The 24,491-nt window shown below is 43.3% G+C and overlaps 1 protein-coding gene across 1 annotated transcript in view; it reads right to left on the reverse strand.

Annotated features, from left to right (window-relative positions):
- LY86 (lymphocyte antigen 86) overlaps positions 1-9,603 on the reverse strand; it is a 66,277-nt gene extending 56,674 nt beyond the window's left edge. The window contains exon 1 of the mRNA XM_036352426.1: positions 9,464-9,603. Coding sequence (XP_036208319.1) covers positions 9,464-9,590 — 127 coding nt within the window. The 5' untranslated portion in view covers positions 9,591-9,603. The remainder of the gene's footprint in view (positions 1-9,463) is intronic.
- Between the last annotated feature and the right edge of the window lie 14,888 nt (positions 9,604-24,491).

Genomic DNA, 24,491 nt, shown 5'->3' on the forward strand with positions numbered 1-24,491 from the left:
AAGCTGAAAGCTATGTTAATAAATTTGTGACCAATGTATGTATGCCAGCAATAAATTTAATTTACAGTTTTCATTTATTAATTATGCAAGCAGTGTTTAATTGTGTGAAGGCACATTTTTAATACAGTAGAGGAAGACTACATTGACCATATACAGGAGCCCTTTGAATATGCAAGTTCCCAGCTATGGGGAAGGAGCCTGCTGGCTGACCGGCCATGGGAACCTGGACACCAGGTTCTAGATTTCTTGATGGGGCTGGTGTAGTTCCTGCCTGGCCATCAAGGGGAGGTGTCAGGCTTCAAATGAGGGAGCCCACTGGCAGCACTTTGGCTAAGCAGGCAGTCTGTGAGAAGGAATCTTCAAGTACAAACTGTGCTTGAGGCAGCACTTTCTGGGCGAGGAGCCTTTTCTTTCTCCTCCTAGCCATTGGGTGGTTACCACTCACCCGCATCCTGAGGCAGAGAGACACTAGAAGGGCACCGGCATGGACTCTCAGAAAGGGACGCTGATGCCTTCCTGGATCCCACACAAGGAAGCTGACCGTGCATTGCCCCTGTTGACTGCACTCAGATGGATATGCACATAGCTGTTCCCGGGTAAACCCAGAGTACATCTTCCAATGCCCATGTGGCTTCTCTGGGATCCCAGAACAAAGCCACTGGGTCAGGGGACTGGGATAGCACTTTACAAGGAACCTAAGAAAAGGACCAAACACCAACCCAGTTGGCACAGAGTTCCTGGGCAAGTCACCCCTTTGTCACCTGGAGCCTGGTGCTTGCAGGCTCTGCTAGCTGCTCCAGCTGCACAGCTGGGGCTGGGAAGGGGCTCTCTCGCCTGTGCCTTTCTTGGCGTGAAGAAAAAAATTTGCTTTGCTCCCCCCACTCTCCCTCTTCTGCTACCTGGGTGCAAAGCCACGCCCAGGTCTTCACACTGGCAACCGCTTTGGGAATGTGTTTTCTGTGTCATAGTTTCTACAAAAATAGCTGCAGAGCTGGAGGACAGCCCTCCTCCATCTCCTCTCCAAAGATTCTGCTCCAAAACAGGAGCAGAGCTGCCCATCGGGATTGGCCTGAGGATGGAAAGACCTGGGGAGACATTTTCTGTCTGCACAGAAGAGGCCTCTTAGAATCCCAGACCCTCAGCTTTCAATCCTCTTTAGGTCCCTATTGATAAGTTTCTCGGCATCTCTTTTTAAAAGATGGGAGAATTAGCAGGTGGGAACCCGGTGGCTTGGTAGCAGAAACACACCTACAAGCTTTGTTCTCTTCCAGCTCCTGTTCCTCCTGAACGTTTTCCTGTTCCCATTTATAAAAATCTGCATCTCAATGTTAAAATGCACACACACACACACCTTATACTTGCATGTCAACTTCCTGTCTTTACATGTGGGCCAAAAGGCCTCCATCTGCTCAAAGCGGCGCACTCTTTAATACTGCACACCCAAGGTTAACCCTTTGGAATTGCATCTCTGTTTCTTTGGCTATTTGTCTACTTGTCTTTCATTATACTTTATTTATATCCCTATTAGTCTTGAAAAATAAACTAAGAGAGAAATGCTTTCTGTGTGCAATATTTTAAAGTACTGCTAAAGGACTACTTGGCCAGTGATGTTTTCCATTATTACTACTATTTGTCAATGTTGTTGCTTCTTTTGGGTTTGTCTTATGCTCCATTTACTTAGGAGCATAAGGTTTGAGAATAATTAGGTTTGAGAAAAGCAAGTGTTTTCTCTCTCCTTTTCCTCCCAGGGAAGTTTTGAAGAAATTTTCCTATGAACATTTTATCAACATGCCTGTTCATTCTGCTATGCAGCTAGGCCATTTGCAGCTTACCTTTTATTTTGGAGGAGATGTTGCACAGCATTGCTTTGCAATCTTAAAGTCTGACTAATTGTTCTGTTTGATGGATTATCCAGGTGCACCAGACCTGACTTTGACTTTGTAATTAAGGACTTTTTGGAAGTCAGAGAAAGTACCTGCCCTGCAGCAAACTTCGGCAACGCACAAAAACTATTCAGGCAAATATGGACAAGACTGTTTACCTTCAAGGAGAGGAGAGCGGGTGTTTGTTACAAAGTTGAAACATGTGACCGGATACCATGGTTTCCTGATCCTAGAATCTCCCAGATGGCTGGCCAGCCCCCCTAGGAATCACCCACAGACCTCAACTTACTGCCAGAGATAGGGCTCCTGCTGTGCCCCCTCCCCACTCACCAACTTCTCCACAGAGGAAACTGCTGTCAGGTGTGGGGGACATAGGGCTTCCTGTGGATTAATAAGCATGCACAGGAGGGCTCTGATTGAAAAATATGCTGTTACTGATAAGAAAATGGTAGATGTCATTGTAATTTGGGAGATGTTATTTCCAGACACCATTGTAACAAAAGGGGATGTGGTACACATGACTGAAAAATATAGATGTGAGTGCCTCTCTGTGGCTGCTGTAGGCCTGATGCATGCTGGGAAGAGCCAAAATGGCCAAGTTCTGAGTGTGTGCAGAGAGGGGAGGTTGGAGGGGATGGGGCAATCCTTAAATCAGAGGATAAATCTCCCCCTTCACTCCTCTCTTCCTCCTTCTCCTTCTCCTTCCCTTTCTAGTCCACAGAATACTTGTGTTTTTATCTCTTCACCCAAAAACTTAGTTTTTGAGCTGTGTCTTCTCTCTGTCCCCATCCTGTGTTTCTGGGATCAAATGTCATGAGTTGTTCATTATTCTAATTCCACAATCCAGCTTTAAGGCACTGGGCATGGAGTTAGACCCTCAGGTTTGTATCATGGCTCAGGTATGTTACTTAATTAAGATGGTTAATATGTATGTGCTTCAGCTTCTCTACCTGGGAAATGGAGATAAACATCCCACATACCCCTTAGGGCTGTTAATAAGGATAGAATGGCACTTTATAAACGGAAGGACTTTGTAAACTGTAAAATGTTATGCAGAAGCAGGAGATTTTTATGGCAATGATGATTCTTTCAAAGGCATTCTATAAATTCCTTGCAATCCTGGTGGTTTAGGTGTCAAGTTCACTTGACCATGCAGCCTCTCTATGGCTAGACTTATCCAGGAGACCTAGAACTTGAGGCTCTGATCTGGCGAAGAGCTTCCTTCCTAATTTTGACCAAGGAATAGTCACATTCTCAACTATGCAACAATCACAGTCAAAGACAATCTATAAATGAGTGAGTGTGACACGTATTTATGGACACAGACATTTGAATTTCATATAGTTTTCACATGCTACAAAGATTATTCCTTTTTTGAAATTTTTAGCTATTTGAAAATGTGTAAACCATTCTTAGAAAACCATTTAGACCAGACAAAAACAGGCAGTAGTTGGGATTTGGCCTGAGAGCTTCATTTGCTGACACCTGTCCTACACAACTCCCAGGAAGGAGCCTCTTAAAAGGCCAGGTTGACTGTGAGTGTCAGAGAGATAAAAAAGAGGACAGGAAGCTGTTTAGACGTGTGTCACAGGTCCCTTACTTTTTATGACCCTCCGCTCTGCCTGGTTGATGTCAAAGCATCTTAAATGACAACACTGAGATCTATACTCAAGGCTCTTGAAGAAAACCTCTCCTCTCCAATCTTTATCAAGAATCACATAACAGTGTGAGAAATGCTCACCTGTCTGAATTCAAATAACAAACTCAGAGACAGAAGTATGGCGAAAACAAGACTTTTAATATGTTCTCCAGAGTGGGTGTCTGGTTGTATAGGCACACATGGAGTAGCAATCACAGCCTATTTATCCCCAAAGTGTGAGAGTCCCTCCTCCAGTTCCTCACTGGCTGAGTACCATGGGGCTAATAGTTTCCTCATATGTTGCCTAGGTCTTATTGTCTCCCCTTAGGGCATTTAAAAAAAATGGTCTGAGGCCTTTTCTATTTGTGTTCACCACTCCCTGTCTAGTTGAGGCTAGCGCCTCGTGGGTTTCCACCATGATGCTGGTTCACTTACACAGTTCTTTGTTCTTATATCCTCTTCCCTCCTCCCTACATTCTGTTTACCCTGGGGAAATTCAGTAACCATTTCCATTAAAAGTTGACTATGCTGGAGATGGATCACAGACCCACTTCCTACAACAGCAACAACAACAATGGCAGCAATAATGGTATTTATGGCTGATTTGCCTGGGGCACATACAGCTCATCTAGTCCTACAGTCTGTTCCTTTGAGTAATCCAGACCTGCAAGTGCTGCCAACGAGGTTCCACTGTGGCCCATTGCAAAATTGATCCTGAGTTGCATTTTAGTAATGAGACCTTGGTCCACACTAAAGGCACCTTGAGAAACAACACTGTGGCCTCTCTTATTGAGATGCTGTCCAGGGTGCTGTCTCTCCAAGAAGAACTTTCTCTCATAACACATCCAGGTAGCAGAAAAAGCTGGACATCCCCTTAAAAACTGGTTTTACCTTGCAATATTGCAATGTCCTTGTTTCACTTGGTTTCAAGAGAGCTCATAGTCAAATACCTCTAGTGACTATAAAATATCTTATAAGTCATGAGCAGCAAAGATTTACTGAGCATGCAGTATGTGCTCAGCACTTTTCATGCAGTCCTTTGCACTTAATCCTCCCACAGCCCTGAGAGGTAGATTAATTTATTATCCCTTTTGTAGAGGGATGATGAATGGCTTCCAAAGACATCCACGTTCTCCCTTGAATGTTACCTTATCTGGCAAAAGAGAGTTAGCAATTATGATTAAACTAAGGATCCTCAGAGAGTGAGATTATCCTAATCACAAGGGAGGCAGAGGGAGATTTGATGCAGAAGAAAGCAATGTGATAGCTGCTATTTTGTTGGCTTTGAAGATGGAAGAAGAGGCAGTGAGCCAAGGAATGCAAAGCACGCAGTTATAGAAGCTGGAAAAGACAAGGAAAGACATTCTCCCCAAGACAGTGTGGCCTTGACCAAGGGAAATTGCCTTTGGACTTCTGATCTTCAGAACTCTAAAAGAATAAATGTGTGTCACTTTAAGCCACCATTGTTACAGCAGCTACAGGAGACTCATACACCTTTTGTATATTCAAGAACAGGTGACTTAAAGAATATTGCCTAAGGGTTGGAATGAGATTTGCTGACTCCAGACACCAAGATCTTATCCCTTATACTGCCTCATCTTTTGTGCTTGTCCTAACTACCTTGGCATTATTATTTACTTTGTTTTCTCTCTCCTTATCCTTCTTCTCTCACTGGCAGTTCATCTTCCCATCTTGTACTTTTGTAATCTACGGCATGTGTGATAGAGTCAGTGTATAAACATACTGGTGGACACTTGCGGCATGTGCATGGGCTTTTTCTAGGCCTGCAAATTTTTTTATGATTTAACCTTAGAAAAGCTGCTGACTGCTTTTGTTCCCCCTTTGCTTTCGTAAAGACTGTTGCTCTTTTCTTTACTGTAGCACTAACAGTTGGACAGAGCAGGACTTCTGTTTTTTTCAGTTTTGCTCACTTCCTGCTCAGTGTTCAGAGCCCAGTGAGTGTTTATGAGGTTCTTTCTTCTCAAGGATTTTTGTATTATTCAAAACAGTTTATATCCTAAGATTTCCCATTCCCACTAAAATTATAAAATAAAAAGAGAAGGGAAAAAAATGAAACAGTAAACCCAGAAAACAATGAATCCTTTGTTTTGTCAGCTGACCCTCCCACATTCACATGCATATTAGAATTCTTGAAGCCCCTAAACACCAGGGCTGGGCAGGCATCACACATGTAGCCTTTGCACTGTGTTACCAATGTGAAGGCCTTGGGGATGGAGGCTGTGGGGAGGGAGGGTGCCTGTCCCACTGTGAATCCTGAATCTGAAAGGAAACCACCTCCATCTGGGAGGGGGTACGCAGCCCGGTCTCTGGCAGCTCAGTGGCTAAGGACACATGAAGCAGGGCCCGTCTCTTGAGAAGCTCCCAGGACTCTGCTTCCCTTTCTGTTGACACCAAGTGAACCAAAGATTCCCTCTGACATTAAAGCTCTTAAAATGATGCTGGTTCAAGCTCCTATAGTTTCTTTCCTAAATTATGGATTCTTTAGGCTACAAAGTCTGCATCTAGCCCTAAACAACTTTCAATCTAATACCCATGCTCCTATCTATTACCAGAGGGATCATTCCAAAATGCATTCTCCTCATTGCCAGAGGGATGCAGCCCAACCTTGTCTGGATCCCCTGGTGTATTAGTCAGGGTTCTCCAGAGAAACATTACCAATGGAATTACATCTGTAATGTATACATGTTACATATGAGATATATTATATATAATGCATATGTATTCCAGAAGAAGATTTATTTTGAGGTACAGGCTCCCATGACTATGGAGGCTGAGAAGTCCCATGATCTGCTGGCTGGGAGTTGGAGACCCAGGAGAGCTGGTGGTGTAGTGTGAAGACCTGTGAACCAGGGGAGCTGCAAGCAGGAGGTACAGCCCAGCTCAGCAGTCAGGTGGAGAGTGAGTTCTTCCTTATTCCACTCTTTTGTTCTACCCAGGCCCTCAACTGGTTGGAAGATACCCATCCTCACTGATGAGGGCGACCTGCTTTACTCAGTCCACTGATTTAAATACTAATCTCTCTGGAAACACCCTCACAGACACCCCTAGAAATAATGTTTAGCCGTCTATGTGGGCATTCCCTTGCCCAATCAAGTTGATGCGTAAAATTAACCATCACACTCAGGTTCTGACCCCATTGCCCACCTTGTGTCTCATCCCCTCATGTTCCAGTCCTTCCTCAGAGCTCTGAACTCTGTGGCTGTTCACATGCCCCTCCTTCACACACACATGCCATTCCTTCCTTCTCCACCTCTATTCCATTTGGCATCAGGCAGAACAATAGACAGCAGGACATTAAGAGCAATAGCTATAAGACTGTCAAACTACAGCGGGAAGGCCGGGGAGGGCTGGGGGGCTGGAGGGGGGGGGGTTAAGAGATCAACCGAAGGACTTGTATGCATGCATATAAGCATCACCAATGGACACAAGACACTGGGGGGTAGAGGAGGCCAGGGGAATGTCAAGGGGGGGGGGGGGAAGGAGACATATGTAATACTCTTTGTAATACTTTAAGCAACAAAACAAAATTTAAAAAAAAAAAGAGCAATAGCTATGGAGTCAGAAAGGCCTCGGATCAATTCATTAATTGCATAAATATTTACTCAACATCTTCTCCGTGCAGCAGGGATGTTATTCTGCCACTGTTGCTTGTGCAGCAGCCTTGGATAATTACCTGACATCTCTAATCCTCAGTTAGCACTTCTGTAAAATAACACATATGAAGCACTTGGCCTGGTGCCTGGCACATATAAATCTTTCATGAACATGAGATGCTATAGTTACATTTGTATTTTTCTTTGAGGTTGAATTCAAGCTTGGTGTCCCTGCCCCAGACATTCCCCAACATCACCCTCTCCAGCTACCATGTCCTCTGCTGCACAACGCATGCATCTATTCCAGCCCTTAATACAGAACACTTACCCTGTTGTTTAATTGTTTGACTCCCACTATTCTTGGACAAAAACAGCATCTCCCCCATTTCTTTTTTCTGAGTGCCCAGATCAGGGCTCGTACCCACATTCCTGGAGCAGAGGGAGGCATTATCCCCAGGTGGGTGAATGCTATGCTCTTGTTCTTTCCCCGATTCATCTGCTCCTCTTGCCTCTCCTGGCAGCAACTTGAAAGGCTGTATCAAGCTTAGCTGTAAGCTGAAGGCTGGTCAGGGAGCTGAACCAGCCATGGCAACTTTTATGGGAGGATGAATTGGGAAAACAAGTCCTGAGAAGTCCATTCATCTCAAGTCTTGTTTGTCATCTTGCACCTAAAATGAACAGATGCCAGCAGAAAGCATCCCATTCCCACGGGAAGAGCAAGAGTAATGAGATCAACACACCAGCATCAACCTTTCATTCTCTTTTACATTAAAAAACAACAACAAAAAAACTGTACACTTTAATGTTCCATGTTCCTTCTTTTAAAGGAATAAAGTTAAGTCAGTGTTGCCTCAGAGAGGTCCAGACGGTCATCTCCTTGGGTGGCAGCTGTAGGGATCGTCTATCTGCTCATAACATCTCCACTACTCCCCAGCTTAGAGTACACCAACTTAGATGCTTAGCAAGGTCTTCTTCCACCTCCTTCAATCCAAACAACAATTTGCCCATAGTCTATCTCCAAAGTGTCAGATTTCACAATGCCATGCCCTTTCATGAGCCCATCTCTCTAATCTTCATTCAAGAGATGATCCTGAGGCAAGGCTCATTTCTCCCCACTCAGGCCCCCTTAATGGACTGAATTGTGTCCCTTCCCCAATTCATATCTGGAAGCCTAGTCATCAGTACTGTAGAATATGACTGTATTTGGAGACAGGACCTTTAAAGAGGCGATTAAGCTTAAATGAGCCCTAATCCAATAGGACTGGTGTCCTTATAAGAAGGGAGAGACACTAGGACTGTGTGGGCATAAAGGAAAGACCAGGCGAAGACTCAGGGAGAAGACAGCCTCTGCAAGCCCAGGAGAGAGGCCGCAGGAGAAACCAAACAATTTTTTGTTGTTTCAGCCACCACATCCAGGGTGTTCTGTTATGACAGCCCTCATAGACTAATTTAATCCCCAAACTCAGACACTGATTATTGCAATTTACTGCATTCTGTTCATTAGATTGCAATTTCTGTTGGTTTATCTGTTTGCCCTGTTGGGGTAACCACCAGGGTTCATTCCCTTCTACTATGTGCAGCACTAGAGAAAACCCAGGCATTCATACTGCAAGATAAGTTTTTGTCTAACTAATGAGCGATGCTGCTGCAGCAGAAGCTCTGGAAGTGTTATGAGAAGGACAGAAACCTCCTTTTTAGCCAAAGCAATCTTTTCACTCAACTTGCAAACTAAACAAACTATCCAAGGATACAATTTGAAGGAGGGGATGGGGGATTGGAAGGATCTTTTCCTAATTTTGCAGAGGCGAGGTTTCATGACTTGAAGATTCATTGGTCACTGGGTTCTTTTTCAGGCTCTGTGGGATTAGTGGATTCTATACTTAGATTCTCAGTGTCTTTTTCTTGTCCTCTTTGTCACTCTATTCAGGCTCTTTCCTACCCTAAGGGCTCCAAATGGCCCTCGCAGACCTGCTGCAAGTGGAGAAAGTGTTCAGCCACTAATTCCCTCACCCTTTACACACCCCAACTAAGTGCTACAGTAGCCCATGTTTGTGGGCCTTAACTTCCCCTAAAACACACATGGATATTTATTTAATTATTTTAAATATATTTTTATTGATTTCAGAGAGAAAGGGAGAGAGAGAAAAAAAAATATCCTACTATGTTGCCTCCTGCATGCCCCACACTGGCTGCCTCTTACATGCCCCACACCGAAGACCGAGCCCCCAACCCAGACATATGCCCTGGCCAGGAAGCAGACTGTGACCTCCTGGTTCATAGATCGATGCTCAACCACTGAGCCACAGATGGATAGTTAAAGACCTTACCACAACTCTGGTAGAGCACTTCCAAGCTTGAGTCCTTGCAGGCTGTGTGTGTGGGCCAGGGTGGGGTGCTACCACCGCTGGGAGAAATCAGGGTCCAGATGAGGAAGGCAGCAGTGAAACCCTTCATGGTGCGGGCCTGGCCTGTGTGTGAACAAAGGAAAAATAAGAGGCCCAATAAGAAGGGCCTTCAGGGTGGTTCTTCCTCTCCCCTCATTAAAAGGGTGACATGTTCGGTTTCACTTCTCATATTTTATGCTCCTGGAGAACCACTGTGAGTAGCACAGTCTGTTAGCAGAGCCATTTGAATACTGTTCCCCCAGGACCTGGGACACTTGAATCAGAGTGAAGCTAGTCTAGGTGGGGGGTAGGTTTGATGTTGACTTGCTGCTTTCACAGAGAGAAACTAGGAAGTGATGTGTGGCCTTATGCCTCAGGTCCCCGCAAAACATCCCGCCTAAGAGTCCCCACCCCAGGTGGAACTGTGAACTCAGGGTGGGTAAGCCACAGGCCATCTTGTGCTTTCCATCAGCAGGCCCCAGGTCCCTGCAGGCTTCTCATGCGGGCTGTGAACCCTGGACCTGGCTGATGCTGGCAGGCAGCATCTGGCATTGGGGATCTGGAATGAGGCTTTTGCCCTATTGGCATTTTTCTCTCTGGTTTCAGCTCCACTCTCTGGACTTGTGCAGCTGCTAATACAGAGCCTTTTTCTGGACGCTGCAAATGTGGTCTCTGAAAACGAGGGGGAGGGAGTCGCCCTAAGAAGTGAGCTGTAGGCTACTTTTGGTTCAGCTTGGTGGACGGGGTAGGGGAAGATGGGGAAGTGAGGGCCTCCCTTTTAAGAGTGGGAATCTAATTGGTTTGGTCATTGGCAAGATTGTTAAAGTCATGTCTCACTTTCTTTTCAAAGCCAAGATTCTGTCTCCCTATCCCAGTACTGTTGCCCTGATTCTAGACAGCAAGGTTTCTGAACACTGATTCCCACCCCCACCCAACTGCACCTTCGATGGAGAGAACTGGAGTCAGAGCCAATACCGGCAGATTTTAGGAGCAACAGAGAACACTATTTCCCCTGGGAGAAAAAGCATTTCACTAAGCACAGTAGGTGAAATTGACAAATTTTGCCTTTGGCTAACTAAGAATTAAAGTCATCTCAAAACTGTTTTTGAAGTGGAATGTAATTGCCAATAAAGACAAATAAATGTGTTGACTTAGTTGATGGATGCTTTCCATTTTGGGGGGGAGACATCAGAGACTAGTCATTTGGGGCAGGTCTGAATTGATTTTTTTTTTTTTTTAGGTATTCATCCGCAAATAAGTACAGTGATATTGGCTTTCAAAAGTGGTTCTCAAAGTATGGTTCCTGGGCAATAGCATCAATATCAACCAGGAGCTTATTACAAATGAAAATTCTTGGGCTACATGCAAGACCAACTGAATCAGAACCTCTGGATGGGGGCCAGCCAGCACTCTGTGTAGTAATAAGCTCTCTGATGCATTAAGAACTCAGGGTGAAAGTTGAGGCCCAAATAAGAGGAAGGTGAGTTGCTCTAAGAGGAGACAAGATAGCACCGCGCGGTCTGTGTGAACAGAGTTCAGCTATGCTGTGAACAAGAGCTCAGGTGAGAGCCAGAAGCTCAATGTTTAGAGTTGTGGGTCCAGGGAGCACTTAATCTCTGGTAGTTTCAGGACAAGGCCATGGCAGCTTTCCCTGGGGACCTTTGAGGTCTCTAAGGCTGTGAGAGAGCTCTAAACAGTGAGTGAGGAGAGCAATCAAGGTGAAGCCCTTCCACCCTGCAGAGCACAGCACGACCAATACACCAGCAGACCGGCCCAGGGGTGCAGAGCAGGGAGCAGGCAGGCTGGCAGAGAGCTGTGAGTGGCTTCTAGTAAGGAAATCAGGGCATCTGAGGACCGGGCCACAGATATTTGTGAATCAAAAGACCTGGCAATGAAAAGAATCATAATTCAGAGGTAGCATTGGCATTCAGAAATGTTCAAAAGGGACCATCCATTGAGAGGCTCTGGAGGCGTGGTGATGCTACAGCCGTGGTCTCATACCTTGGGGTGGGGGGAATCAGCATCAGCTGGATGGCTTGTTAACACACAGATTGCAGGCCCCACTTAGGGGTCTGGGGTGTGGCCCTATAACCTGCATTTCTAACAAGTTCCTAGATGCTGCTGCTGCTGGGCTGGGGCCACAGTTTGAGAGTTTTGCCCTAGATTATGGAATTTGTTCTCTTGCAGAGTGTACAATTTTTAAAAATCCTCTTATAAACAACATGTTCTTCTGCTATATGATGCATAACATTTTGTAAAACACAACACAGGCAAAGAGGAGTAAGGAATGAGCAACTTTCTGGAAGGAGTTCAGCATCCTAAAGAGCAGGATTTGACTGAAATCATCAGTATGGCTCGCTAGTTCCATCAATCCATGCCAGCTTGAGGAGTGCTTCAGCTAGCAGCGCTGTAGAGTTCACAGAAGAGTTTTTTGATAATGTCCTGTTCCCTAACCATAGAATAAAATTAGAAAAAATTCATGATATTTATTTTGAAAATGGCCTTATACATGTAAATGACAACCAAATATACTAGTACTGTCAGGCTCTGATCCTGACTCCCAGGACCCTGTAGAAGCTGCGCTGTTCTGGTCTCCTTCAGACTTCTCTTCTACTTCGTTTGCTAATCCTCTTCCTCCATGTTTCAAGCTGCTCTCCTTGCATAGAGTTTTGCTTGGGGATGGTGTCTATATTTTCCTGAAAGGTAAAACGCTATGATCAGGATGACTGTCACTAAAAATGTTCTTAAGAGGAAAACTCATGTTTAGGAAGAGACTTTATGAATAAAAGGTGAGATTCTGCGGGCAAGAGTCCAACATAAAAGGGTAAGAGGGAAGCGGCTCCACATGAGGAAGTTGGATGGACTAGACCTTGCTGCAGAGAACAAGGCAAATAAAAGAGAAAAGTGTAGAAACAGTCTGCTCTCCACAGAAAAGGAGAAAAATGTCATCTATTTACCTGCTTCAGATTAATTCACTCGTTTATTCGGCAGATATTTATTAAGCATTCCAACATTCCAGGTACAATTCCAGGCACCAGAAGTCCAGCAGATCAAAGAGCCGATTCCCATAGAGCTAACTTTCTAGTGGGAGAAGACAATCAAAACATTTGTTTAGTAAAAGCGTTTAGTAAAAGAAAAGACACTGCACTTCTTGAAAAATTGCTTGGTTTTCACAGAAAATTGAACTGAGATTTCTGAAATCCTTTCAGCTTCCTGTTGCTGAAAGGAGTAGAGTTGTGGGCCCGGGGAGTTAGTGTCTGTATACACTAACTGCCCCTCCCTTTTAATTTGCCCCAGACTGGTAGTTCATCAGAGCTTTCCAGTAACTGTTCTAATAGACGAACTCTAGCAAGCCTTTCCTCTTAAGAACATTTTTAGAGATACTGCCTCTTCCAACTTCCTTATTATTTCTCCATTTATTAACATTCCTATTTATTTATTCTGGGGACATAATATGCAAAGTATGGTGCCATAAACTCTACGATGAACTACAAACAGAAATGATTTTGTTTTGTTTTGTTTTGTTTTGTTTGGGGAACAGGTATGCTGGGCCAAGAAAGAAGTGGGCTTTATAGATTAGTCTGATCAATTTCCCAATGATGAAAATGGCCACAAGTTTCCCAATGATTAAGGCACAAGAAACTGCTCTGAGATTCAGAGAGGGTGGGTCTAGTCCAGTGATGGCGAACCTTTTGAGCTCGGCGTGTCAGCATTTTGAAAAACCCTAACTTAACTCTGGTGCCGTGTCACATATAGAATTTTTTTGATATTTACAACCATAATAAAACAAAGATTTATATTTTTGACATTTATTTTATATATTTAAATGCCATTTAACAAAGAAAAATCAACCAAAAAAATGAGTTCGCGTGTCACCTCTGACATGCATGTCATAGGTTCGCCATCACTGGTAGTCTGAAAGGACTCATGTACACTGTCTAAAATTTCTCTGCTGCCTGGGACAAATTAGCAACTTGTAGCTAAAACTCTCTCCAGATTGAGATGTTCTCAAGATTTCATTCTGTTAAGATTGAAATGACTTTGATAAGCTGAAGGAAAAGCATTAGGAAGGAAACCAAAAGTGTGGGTCAGAATGAGGAGAGTTCTCTTACGTGCTATGAAGAGGGGTCCTAATTTGCAGTTGTAGCTTGTGCCTTGCCTCTGGCTTCAGTATGTATCTCCCACTCTGGTTCGTTCCATATTTTCAGCTGGTCATCATAGGGTTTACATGAGTCATTTTGAGACACATTGTTGGAGAGCATATTTTGCTGGACGGGCAGGTGGTAGTTGGAATGAAATAACTTGCCCATTGTTTGTATCAGAACTCAGAACATTTTCTTGACTTCTCTCTCCTGATGTTGGCTATGGGATGGATCCATCTAGAATTCTCCCTGAAGTAGTAAGCTTACTCAGCAGTAATTTTGACATATAAATAATAATCTTTGAAATAGCCTGTTTATTTATTCCCTGGAATAAATAAGAATAGCCAAACGTGCTAGACCGCTGTTATGTGCCAGGCACTCTTCTAAGCACTCAGTATGCATTCCCTCACTCATTTAATCCTCAAAACAGCCTTGCAATATAGGTCTGGTACCATCATTCCACTAACACAACTTTGAAATCCCAAGTCTTGGAAAAGGAGTCTTTAAACATACTTTTGCTGGAAAAATCTGATCTAAAATATATAGTCTTATCAGTTTAATAGTCTCAATTTAGAGACTTATTTTATTATACCTAACTGAATATTAATTTGTTTCACTGCAAAAATATTAATGTGATTGATTAATGAGCAATGGACCCTGTACCAGACCCCACTTGGAGTGTTATAAAATATAAACCCTATTACCTTTTTAAAATCAAGAAATTCTGAGTTTTAAATAGATCTGTACTAAAGATTTCAGTGAAAGGGTACTGGACTTGTTCTGTGGTGATCCTCATTATCAAAATGAGGAAACTGAGGCACAGTTAGAAATTAGTCCAAGATCACACATTGGGTAAAGCCAAGTTGAAAGTCAGACAGACTCCAGAATCCAAGGTTCTTGACCCCAGAGAAAATGGCCTCTTTACTAATGAGCCTTTATGTTTGCTTATCCTCCTCTCTAGTGAGATCAAAGCAAATTATCCCCACCACTTAGAGACTGACGGGACTGGCCTTTGTAGCTTCAAGGAGTAGGCATCTCTGTCAGAGAACTGCCACAATGGGAAGTTGGGTGCTGGGGCATATAGGGGCCGTGCACGTGGAATGGGTTTTGTAGTCAGCCGGCTTGGGCAGAAATCTTGCCTCTGCTGTGTGGTATTGGAATGTCACATAACCTCTCTGACTATAAGTTCTTTACCTTTGCAAAAGTCAATAATAATCAATAAATGGTACTTTTTTTTTTTTTTCTATCTTTTACTCTTAAAGGAAACCAGATCCTGGAAGAGGCTTGAGAGGCAGGCTAGAGAGTCTCTCAGGAATCTAGTTTGCATGCTTTGCTCTTTAGCCAAAGCCAGGCCCTCCACCCCATGGAAAGGTGGCTAACTGGATGAGTTTATGTGGCACATAAATTATTCTTACTAGAGGCCCAGTGCACAGGTAGGGTCCCTAGGCCTAGCCTGTGATCAGGGCCATCTTCCGCCTGTTTGTCAGTCCCCAGTCCCGCCCTGCCACTGACACCCACCCCAGTTCCCCATTTGCCATCTGGTGACCTATAGGAGCCTGCAGGCCGGGAGGAGGGACCAAGAGGTCTGCCTTCCACCCACTCTCCAGTCCCCAGTCCTGCCCTGCCACCACCCACTCTGGTTCCCCATGGTTCCCTGTTGACCATTCAGCGATAGGAGCCTGTGGACTGGAAGGAGGGACCAAAAGGTGGTCAATGCACCGCATAGCGACTGGTTGATTGGTTGTTCTGGTCATTACACCATTATGGTTGCTGGCCTTTTATTATATAGGATGGGAGAAATATATTCCCATTAGAACTGTGAAGTGACAGTTCAGGAGAGAGGCCATGGGAGTGGCCCCAAAGGAGTCTAACGATGCACCTTTCTTATGGCCACGGCCACTGCCAAAACTAAGGCTCAGATGATTTCACTGCAAGCCACTTAGCATTCAGAAGCCGAGTTCTTCTCTTTTCCTTTAAAGCTTGGATATGTCAGGAGCAATCACAAGGTTATTGATGAATAAAGCGGGGAAACCCCCCACTTTGTGCTTTCCAGGTAAACCGTGCTTTCCATGGCCGTGGCCTTGCTCACCTGGAATTCAATTGTGTTAAAAAGCCGTAGCCCGGAGTTCACTTCTTGCTCAAAAACTGGTCTTCCCCTTGTTCATGCTTTTGAACTCCAAGATTAGAGACTACCCATCAGGGAGTCAAAGATGAAGTCACTTAAAAATAGTCTGTCCATCACCATGTGCTTTCCATCTGACTGTGTGAGGATCTCTCCTCCTGTCTGTGTCTGGCCATCTCTGCTGCCACACCCTCTACGAGGGTCCTCAAGGTCTCCCAGGATCCAGCCTGGCCCCTCGCAAACACACTCTCCAGCTGGCACTGAGATACCTGCTGAGATGCAAAGCTGTGAAGGGTTGCCCTGCAAAGCCCTTCAGAGGGGCCCCATGTAAATGTCCACAGGCCTTGCCTGATTTGGTCTCTCTTACTCCAGTGCCCCAGGCCTCTCTGGGTTCCTGCAGCATCTCCAGCACCTGCTGTTACCTCGCCCTGGAATGCTCTGTCCTCTCCTGCCTTAATGCTTACACTTCCTTCAGAGCTCAGCTCCGCGCTTGCTTCCTGGAGAAAGCTGCTCTGCCGCGACAGGGTAACTCCCCCTAAACTGAGCTCTTGCCAGGGGGACCTCATCTCTTCACAGCACTGTTCACAGGCCGTTATTCAGTGAAGGTCAGATTCCTTTATACTAATCAGTAACTCTCCCACCTTCCTTCCCTCCCTCATTCCCATCCTTCTTTCTCTTTCTCTCCTTTCCCCCTGATGGTTGTATGCCCAGTGCCTAGCACATAGCAAGAATTTAGTAAAATAGTTTAGTCTGAATGGATGAAAAACAGGATGGGTGTGGCCCAACAAGCTTGTCTTTTTAGCTGAGGTGACTATACCTCTGGGCTTAGTGGGCCAGCACAGTAAGGCAAAGCAAGCAGCTCTCTATCACTAGGGAGTCTATGGTCCCCACATAGGCAACAAAGTGTGATGTCATCTTTTCCCAGGAGTATTACAGTTTCCTTTTCTCTCCTTTTGCTTCTCATTCTTAAAGTAATATATTCTAATTGAAGGACTTGGGAGATATACAGGACAACCTTTTCCTGCAAGGAGGTAGGGCAGGGAAGCTGAAGAGAGAGAGAAAATAACCACTTGTAGTCTCAATATCCAGATAAACCACTGTTGACATTTTGTGAAATATCCTTTCAGTCCACACACACACAAGACCACACTGTACAAACTGCGTATACTGTAACATGCTACATCACTTACACCGGTCACTTAGAATTCTTCCGTGACATGACTTTTAATGACTTATAGTATTTTACTGCATGGATTAACCACAATTTATTTAATCAATTTAGATTGTTATTAATAGCAAACTAGGAGGAGATAATGAAGCAGCAAATCTCCTTGTTGCTGTATTTTTGTGCAGGCAGGCATGATTACTTCCTCAGGGTAAACTCCTGAAAGTGAAATACTTGGTGAAAAGAATTACCAGCTTTTAAGGCTCTTCATGCATGCTACCGTATTGTTTCCAGACACAGTAATAATACAACAATCCCACCAGCAGTTAGACATTAGTATTTAAAAATTGTTTTGCTTATATTTCTTTCAGCACAAATAGAGTTGAACATGTTTTCATCTTATTGTTTTTGATCATTTGTATTTCTTCCTATGAAAATGCCTGTGCATAGCTATTGCCCATTTTTCTATTTTGATATCAAAGGTAAAGACAAGAAATGGCAAGAGGACTAAATTTAGATCTTCATGAGAATTTAATTAACAAACATTTATTGTTACCTCCTCTTTGCATGGTGCTCTTTATCCTTGGATAAATGGCATTATGAGCTGGTGCAGGTAAAGAAAAGCCTGCCCTGAGAAATGCTTGACACTCAAGTTTACTGGGAAGAGGATGCAGGCTATTAATAAAAGACACAGTGCTGATAATATCCATAAACAAATAAAAGTGCTTTAGATAAGATACTGTATTTGCGTGGGTAATTTCTTCACCTTTGTGATGATTACCTTAGAAGTTGTGTGGAAACAGGAGATTTCTCCGGGCCTGTTGCTGCAGCTGCCACTCTGGACTGTGAACTCGGGCCTGGGCTGCTGCTCCGCTGTTGCTGCTGCGCCTGGGAGTGCGCAGTCTCCTTGGAGCCCCTCCAAAGGTTTGCCAAGAACGACTGAAGGTGTGGGACCAATTCCTTACACTTTGAACATATAGGAAATACCATTACTCAGCAAGTGCTCTCTCCTAAACACCCACTAGAAGAGCAAGCTTGTAAGGGGGAAGTTGGGCGGGGCAATTGGGTTCTGGTCCCACCTCTGACCACCCTGTGACCTTGGCAGGTCACAGAGTCATCTGTAAAGTGAGGCTCGCCAAACCCAAGGTTCAGGTTTGAAAAAAAAACACTAGATTGAGAATGTATGGAAAGTGCTTGTTACATATTTGGCACTAAAAACCTGGTAATCCTCATTAGGGAATAATTCTCTCGTAAATTAGCAACTGGGTCTCATAAACGAGCACAATACTTTGTGAAAGGATGCTGATAAGGAAGACTATCAGTAAAATACTACTTCCTGACAACTCTGAGTAAGATTCAGAAGATTTGAGCTTCTTTGTGAACGAGTAGAAACTGCTCTTTTAAGTTAAATGGAAATAATTTATTCCCGTTCACTGATAGAATAAAGCCTAATGATTTTTGGAAAGAATAACTATGAAACCAAAATGTGGGGTTTGAGTCCAAGTTCATTTGTCTCATAAAATTGAAGAATAAAGTCATGGACCAAAAGCAGTTAGTGGAACCGAAGTTTATTGAGAAGCCAGTCCTAGAAAAGGTGCAGCTGGGGTCCCAGGAGCAGGCCAGTGTCCAGAGCTTCCTTTCCATGTTGCACTGGGAGTAGGTTAGCATCCAAGTTAAGTCTATTAGTCCCTGTGGGGAGGCCCACGTGGCCATAAGCCACATGGGTTCAGGGGAGCGCATCTCCTACCATCAACCCAAGATCCTAGCAAGTCTGGGAGAAGAGAGAGGGGAGAGAGAGCGCACACCTTTTAATTGAGGGGTAGAGGTAGACTTGTTGGCTCCTGATTGGTCTTTTCAAATAATTCTGCTTTAGCAACATCCTTGGAATTGGCTTATGCACCTTACTATCTTGTGATGGGTTATCTGCATGCTGCCTGTCTTAGAAATAGCCATACATTTTACAGCTTGTGCCTCCCGAGCACGCCCTTCTTTCCCCACCCAATAGGTGTGTCTTACTTAGTAACTCCGCCTAGTTGGGTTCCTCCTCCCATGGTCCTGCCCCAATCTGCCTAGCTTCTTTTGTCTCCTCAACTGAATCAGAACGATATTCATAATTTTTCCAGGCTCCTTGGTTACTGTATTTTAGTAAAAAAAAAAAAAAAAAAAAAAAAGAGTACACATCACAATAGGAACACTGACATAGCAACATTTATATGGTTACCCTAATGGTTCTGTCAGGGGCAAAAATAGAATATTGGGGACTAGCTATAGTTATAAGAAATATTAATATGTCCTATTAACCATGATTACCTTGTTCTGATTAAAGAAAGGATATTCTAACCTGGCTGGCAGTTGTATACCTCTCATACCACTGGGACCTGGGAGTTAACCTCAGACCTGGAGGTCAACCTTGGAACCTGGGAGTCAACCTTGGAATGTGGTCCATTCTCATTCAAGAACTACCTAATATGATGGAAAGATTAATAACCTTATTGCCCAAACAATGGAGTCCCACCCCAGCTGGCATTGCCTACTTCCCCATGCCTGTAATTCCTACTTCCCCCTGTAATATTTGTCCTATCCAATATAAGCAGCTGTCTTATGGAATGTTGGAGAGCAGACTTTTGTTGATGACCCGTTGCTCTTCCATACTGCTGGCAGTATTGGAATAAACGCTCATATATGATTCAACCCCGTCTCTGTTTAATTGACTGAAGTAGTGACAAGCAGCCCAGATCCATTGGTTGTCTGGTTTCACTTCTCTGAACTTTCTTACTTCAGCCTCAGAATAGCCATTTCTGTCAGTCCGATATCACATGTCTGACCTCTCTGTTGAAGAAAAGGCCTTTGCCATTCACCTTTGAATCCCTGCTGCCTTGAATGGTGTCTACCTCATAGTTCATGGTCTTTAGAGTTAGTGGGGTGGATAATAATAATAAAAAACTAATATTTTAAGATGATGGATACCATGTTTTACATGGATTTAAGGTAAGTATTATATAATACCCATTATACAGATGAAGAAACTGAACTTTATAGCAATTAAGTAATTTGTTCAACGTTGCACAATGGCAGAGGTGAGACTCAAACCTGGGGCTAATATTCAAGTCCATTTTCTTAAGTACAACATTCTATGGCCCCAGTAAGGGAGAGATTGGGTGGGGTGGGTGGTGACTTCATTCTGGCCCCACCTCTGATAAGTTATTTGGTAAAGGAATAAATGCAGGATGAGAAAGATTAGGTCTCTTTTCTAAGGCCACAAAGCATGTTAACACATTGTGGATGGATCACGAGAATTCTCGCTTCATATTACACAGTGTTTCACAAAGTATCATACTTTAAAAAGATATTAGCTTGTAAGAACATGTAATAAATAACTTCAAAATGCAATGGGTATTTAATTTCAAAGCATGCCTTTAACATTGATGTAAAATATTTTTTGTGTTGGCTTTTTAGCTCTCCCTCCTTGTTTTATGTTGTTAGTGGTTGCTGTAGAGCTGTGCTGTCCAAAAGGCTAGCCATTAGCTACATTAGCACATAAATTGAAAGCAGGGACTCAAACAAATACAGGTACATCCATGTTCATAACAGCATTATGCACATTACCCAAAAAGGGGAAGACAATGGGTCCATTAACAAATGAATGGATAGACAAACTGGTACATATGTAGGACAGAATATTATTCAGCCTTAAAAAGGAATGCAGTTTTGATACATTCTACAACATGACTGAACCTTGAAAATATTATTCTAAGTGAAATAAGCCACACGCAAAAGGATAAATGTATGATTTCACTTATATGAGGTTCCTAGAATAGGCAAATTCATAGAGACAGAAAATACAATAGAGGTTACCAGGGGCTCGGGGAGGGAGAAATGGGGAGTTACTGTTTAATGGTTACAGAATACCTGGGATGATGAAAAAAACATGAAAATGGTGATGATGGTTGCACAACATTGTGAATGTAATTGATGCCACTTAATTGTACACTTAAAAATATTGAAAGTTGTTAAAAATAAGCTGAACTAGTATTGCTCAACTTCTTATTTTGCAATAAATGGCATAAAAGCAGAAACCCCAAATTATCAACTACTATGGATATAATTGTTTTTAGAGAAATGACCCCCAAAAATGAAAGAAAGACACATTCTTATATTAAAACAAAGTTCTTCACAATCAAGACAGTTGGCAGCCTCACACTGACATTGATATTATTCTTATTTTATTTATTTTGCTGAGACCTGGTAAAAATGATTCATGTACCTCCTCATGTCTGTGGGCAGGCACTTCGGAACCACTGCTTTCTGAGCTGACGTGACGACACCAGGGCCATGTTATAGTGGCAGAGTCATGAGTGATCCAATGCATCACAGTCTAATTTCACGTTATCCCTGGAGTATGTACTATAGATTTTATGCAGAATATTTACATGTAATTTTCACAACAGTATAATAACCTGTGAGAGACAATAAAGGAAGGGATATTTAGACTTATGTTTTATGACATTTGTTGCTCTTACAGTGACCACATGGCACTTGTGCGACTTAAAAAGAAGATTTAAAAAATATCCACCTAGATGGTGCAAGTGGAGATTGTTACTTTCTTTTTTTAATTTATCTTTATTGTTGAGAGTATTACAAATGTCCTCTGTTGTCCCCCTCCAGCCAGTTCCTGTCCCACCCCAGGCTTTCAACACCTTATTGTCTGTGTCCATGGATTATGCATATATGCATATAAGTTCTTATTTCACTTCCTCAAACCTTAAAGAATGCCTACAGGGTCTTTAAAATCAGCTTCCTGTTGTAGGACTACCATTTTTGTGTTTCTTTAATGTTCACACTTTCCACAGAAGAGGACAATTTAAAGTGATTAATCAGCAATTTTTGTTTTTGCAAGAGGGAGGATGTTTTGCAGCTGTAGTGAATTGTCTTTGGAAGATTAATGTAAGATATTAAAACTGACTTGTCAAGAAATAGTTAAATAAATAAACATGTCTTTGTTAAACTGTAAATTGTGAAAATGCATAAGTATTTCTTTCCTTATTGAACAGGAGAAATACTCTCTCCTGAGCATACCCCGGTGATTGTATTCCCTCCAAGGACTGAGCTTCGGACAGTTGGAGGAGACAAAGAACACACATGTGGAAGCAGTATTATGATCACACTGTATTAGCTTAACTTCAAGTGTGACCATGGCCTAGCTCTAGGGGCAGAAAGGCAGAGCGAACCCCTCTTCTGGAGTTAGATATGTGGCCGTGGAACTTTGGCTGGCCCGGGATCTTATCTCCTAGACTTTCCTTCACTGGAGACAGGAAGGCTTGTTTATATTGCACATTTTTTATTTAGAAGGCCAGTTGCAACACGGAGAAAAAGCTGAAATAAACTGCTTTCTACAACCTTTTTGGCAATAGCTTTCATATCCAAGAATGAAGACTTTACTTAATTCAAACTGGGAACAGATTTAAAAATGTCAGGGACAGCTGCAGGGTGATTCTGTCTTAGTCTCAGGGCTCAAAATACTTGTCAGGCTGGGAAAACAAAGAAAAGGAAGCTGTCCTCCAGCTGTTCAAATAGAAATCAATTCCTGCAAAAGATCCCAGTTAAAATCAGCCATTCCTCTCCTTCCCCCACTGGCTCTCTGGCAGGCCTTTCTCGGTTTCCATGCTGCACACTGCTCCACTGTCTCCCCTCCCAGGGGCTGTGCCATGAGCTGAAAGAGCATGAGCTGAAAACGTGCTCACGGGGAACCCCTGGAATCCTGCCTGCTTGGCAAATGTTACTTCACTGAGCCGCACATTCCTTACATATGGCATGAGGATGATGGCCCCCATTTTTCCATGTAGCTTGTAACAGGGTATCGGGTATAAAAAACCTCACATGTAGTTAACTAACTAACCAAGAATTAAAAATAAGAACATACTAATCAAACTTATATTCTAAAATATTAATAGTTTCACATGTAAGCATGTTGTAGGCAGCAGCAGTTCCAGTTCCTCTTTTTGCCAGCCTCAACCATAGAGGCGTAGCAGATGCTCATGGCTGACCAGGTCTTCAACATCCTGTGCCCAGATATCAACAATGAAACCCACTAAGAAATAAAACACCAGACACTGACACACACTAAAGAGAACAGTGAAACATCTGAAGACTGGAATTTGAAACTGGACTTTGACAGAATTCCTTAGTTTTCCTCTTTCAACTACTCTCTTAAGAAACCCCTGACTGCCTTGAGATGCTAAGATGGGCTTTGGAACAAGAGTCCCCCATCTTCTCAGGTGACCAGCACTTGAATGAGGTAGTTCATGAAAAAGCATCTGTTGCACACTAGGCATTCAATGAATGTTAAAACAGAATAAAGCAAAACCCCAAGTCTCTCTCTTTTATATTGTGCCTCAGTGCCATCCTCCTTTGCTATTGTTCCCACATCCTGAGCCCTGGGCTATGTTCCTTTGCTCCTGAGCTGGTGGACTAGCCTCTGATCTGGTCTCTCTGCCTGGAGTCCCTTTTTCCAAGCCTTCCTCTGTGCCATGGGGACAAAGTGTTCTGCACCCCACTGGACACTCATCTCCCATATTCAACCCTCTGCATGTTCTTTTCTATGCTTAGGATGGTGCCAAACCCCTTGGTGTGGTATTCTTGGCCTTCATAGTTGATTTTCCCAAAGAAGCTTCAATTTTTCCCTTTAGGACTTGCCTATTCACACCAAGTGGTTTGCCTTCTGTCGCCTTTCAAGCAGGCCACATGAGTTCCCACCTCCACCCTTTGCCTGTCCCACTCTTCTCCCACGTCTCCTTTCTTCTGTTTCAGAGTTACTGTTCTATGAACTTGTACCAACTACATTGGCCCAGGGTGTTCTCTCTCCTCTGATGTCCACCAGGCTACCTCACCATTCCAGTTGCACTATTTTATATAAGTTTGTCCCCTCATCTGGACTTAGAGCCCCTTGAGGGGCTGTCATGTAAACCTTTAGGCCTCTGGAATCTAGCAGAGTGTGCTTCACAGGACCAATAAATCTGGGTAACTGAGGAGAAGCAAAATGGGGTGTGTAAAAAGAAGCTTCTTCCTGACTTGTCCCCTAGCCCCTCACCCCACACATGTAGCTCTGTCTCAGATAATTGCTCACCATTATTCACTCCTGCGCTTTACTCTTCATTTACTCTTTAACATCTTTTTATTAAGCACCTACTATGAACTAGGCACTGTGGGTGCCATAGCAGAGAAAGCATTTCCTAAGTCCATTTGCTTATAGAACATTATTTCAACTCACTTCATAAGTACTAAGAGAAGGCCAGAGGCAAAATCAGGTTTTGTAGAGCCTAATACTTTCATGATTTGTGGGCCCTCTTGAAGAAAAAAATTTGCAAACATAAATTAATATTTCAAAGGATAAGATAAATAAGATATCATTCAATTTTAAACCATTAAGTTTAAAACGCTGACACCACAAGCATCACAAAATCTATAAAAATAGCATTTCAATTAGTTAATTCTCCGGTTATCCTCTCTAACTACTGTTTCACCTGGTGTTTTGTTTTTTTGTTG

Source organism: Myotis myotis, unplaced genomic scaffold (genome assembly GCF_014108235.1).
Source record: "Myotis myotis isolate mMyoMyo1 unplaced genomic scaffold, mMyoMyo1.p scaffold_m19_p_2, whole genome shotgun sequence".
NCBI lineage: Eukaryota > Metazoa > Chordata > Mammalia > Chiroptera > Vespertilionidae > Myotis > Myotis myotis.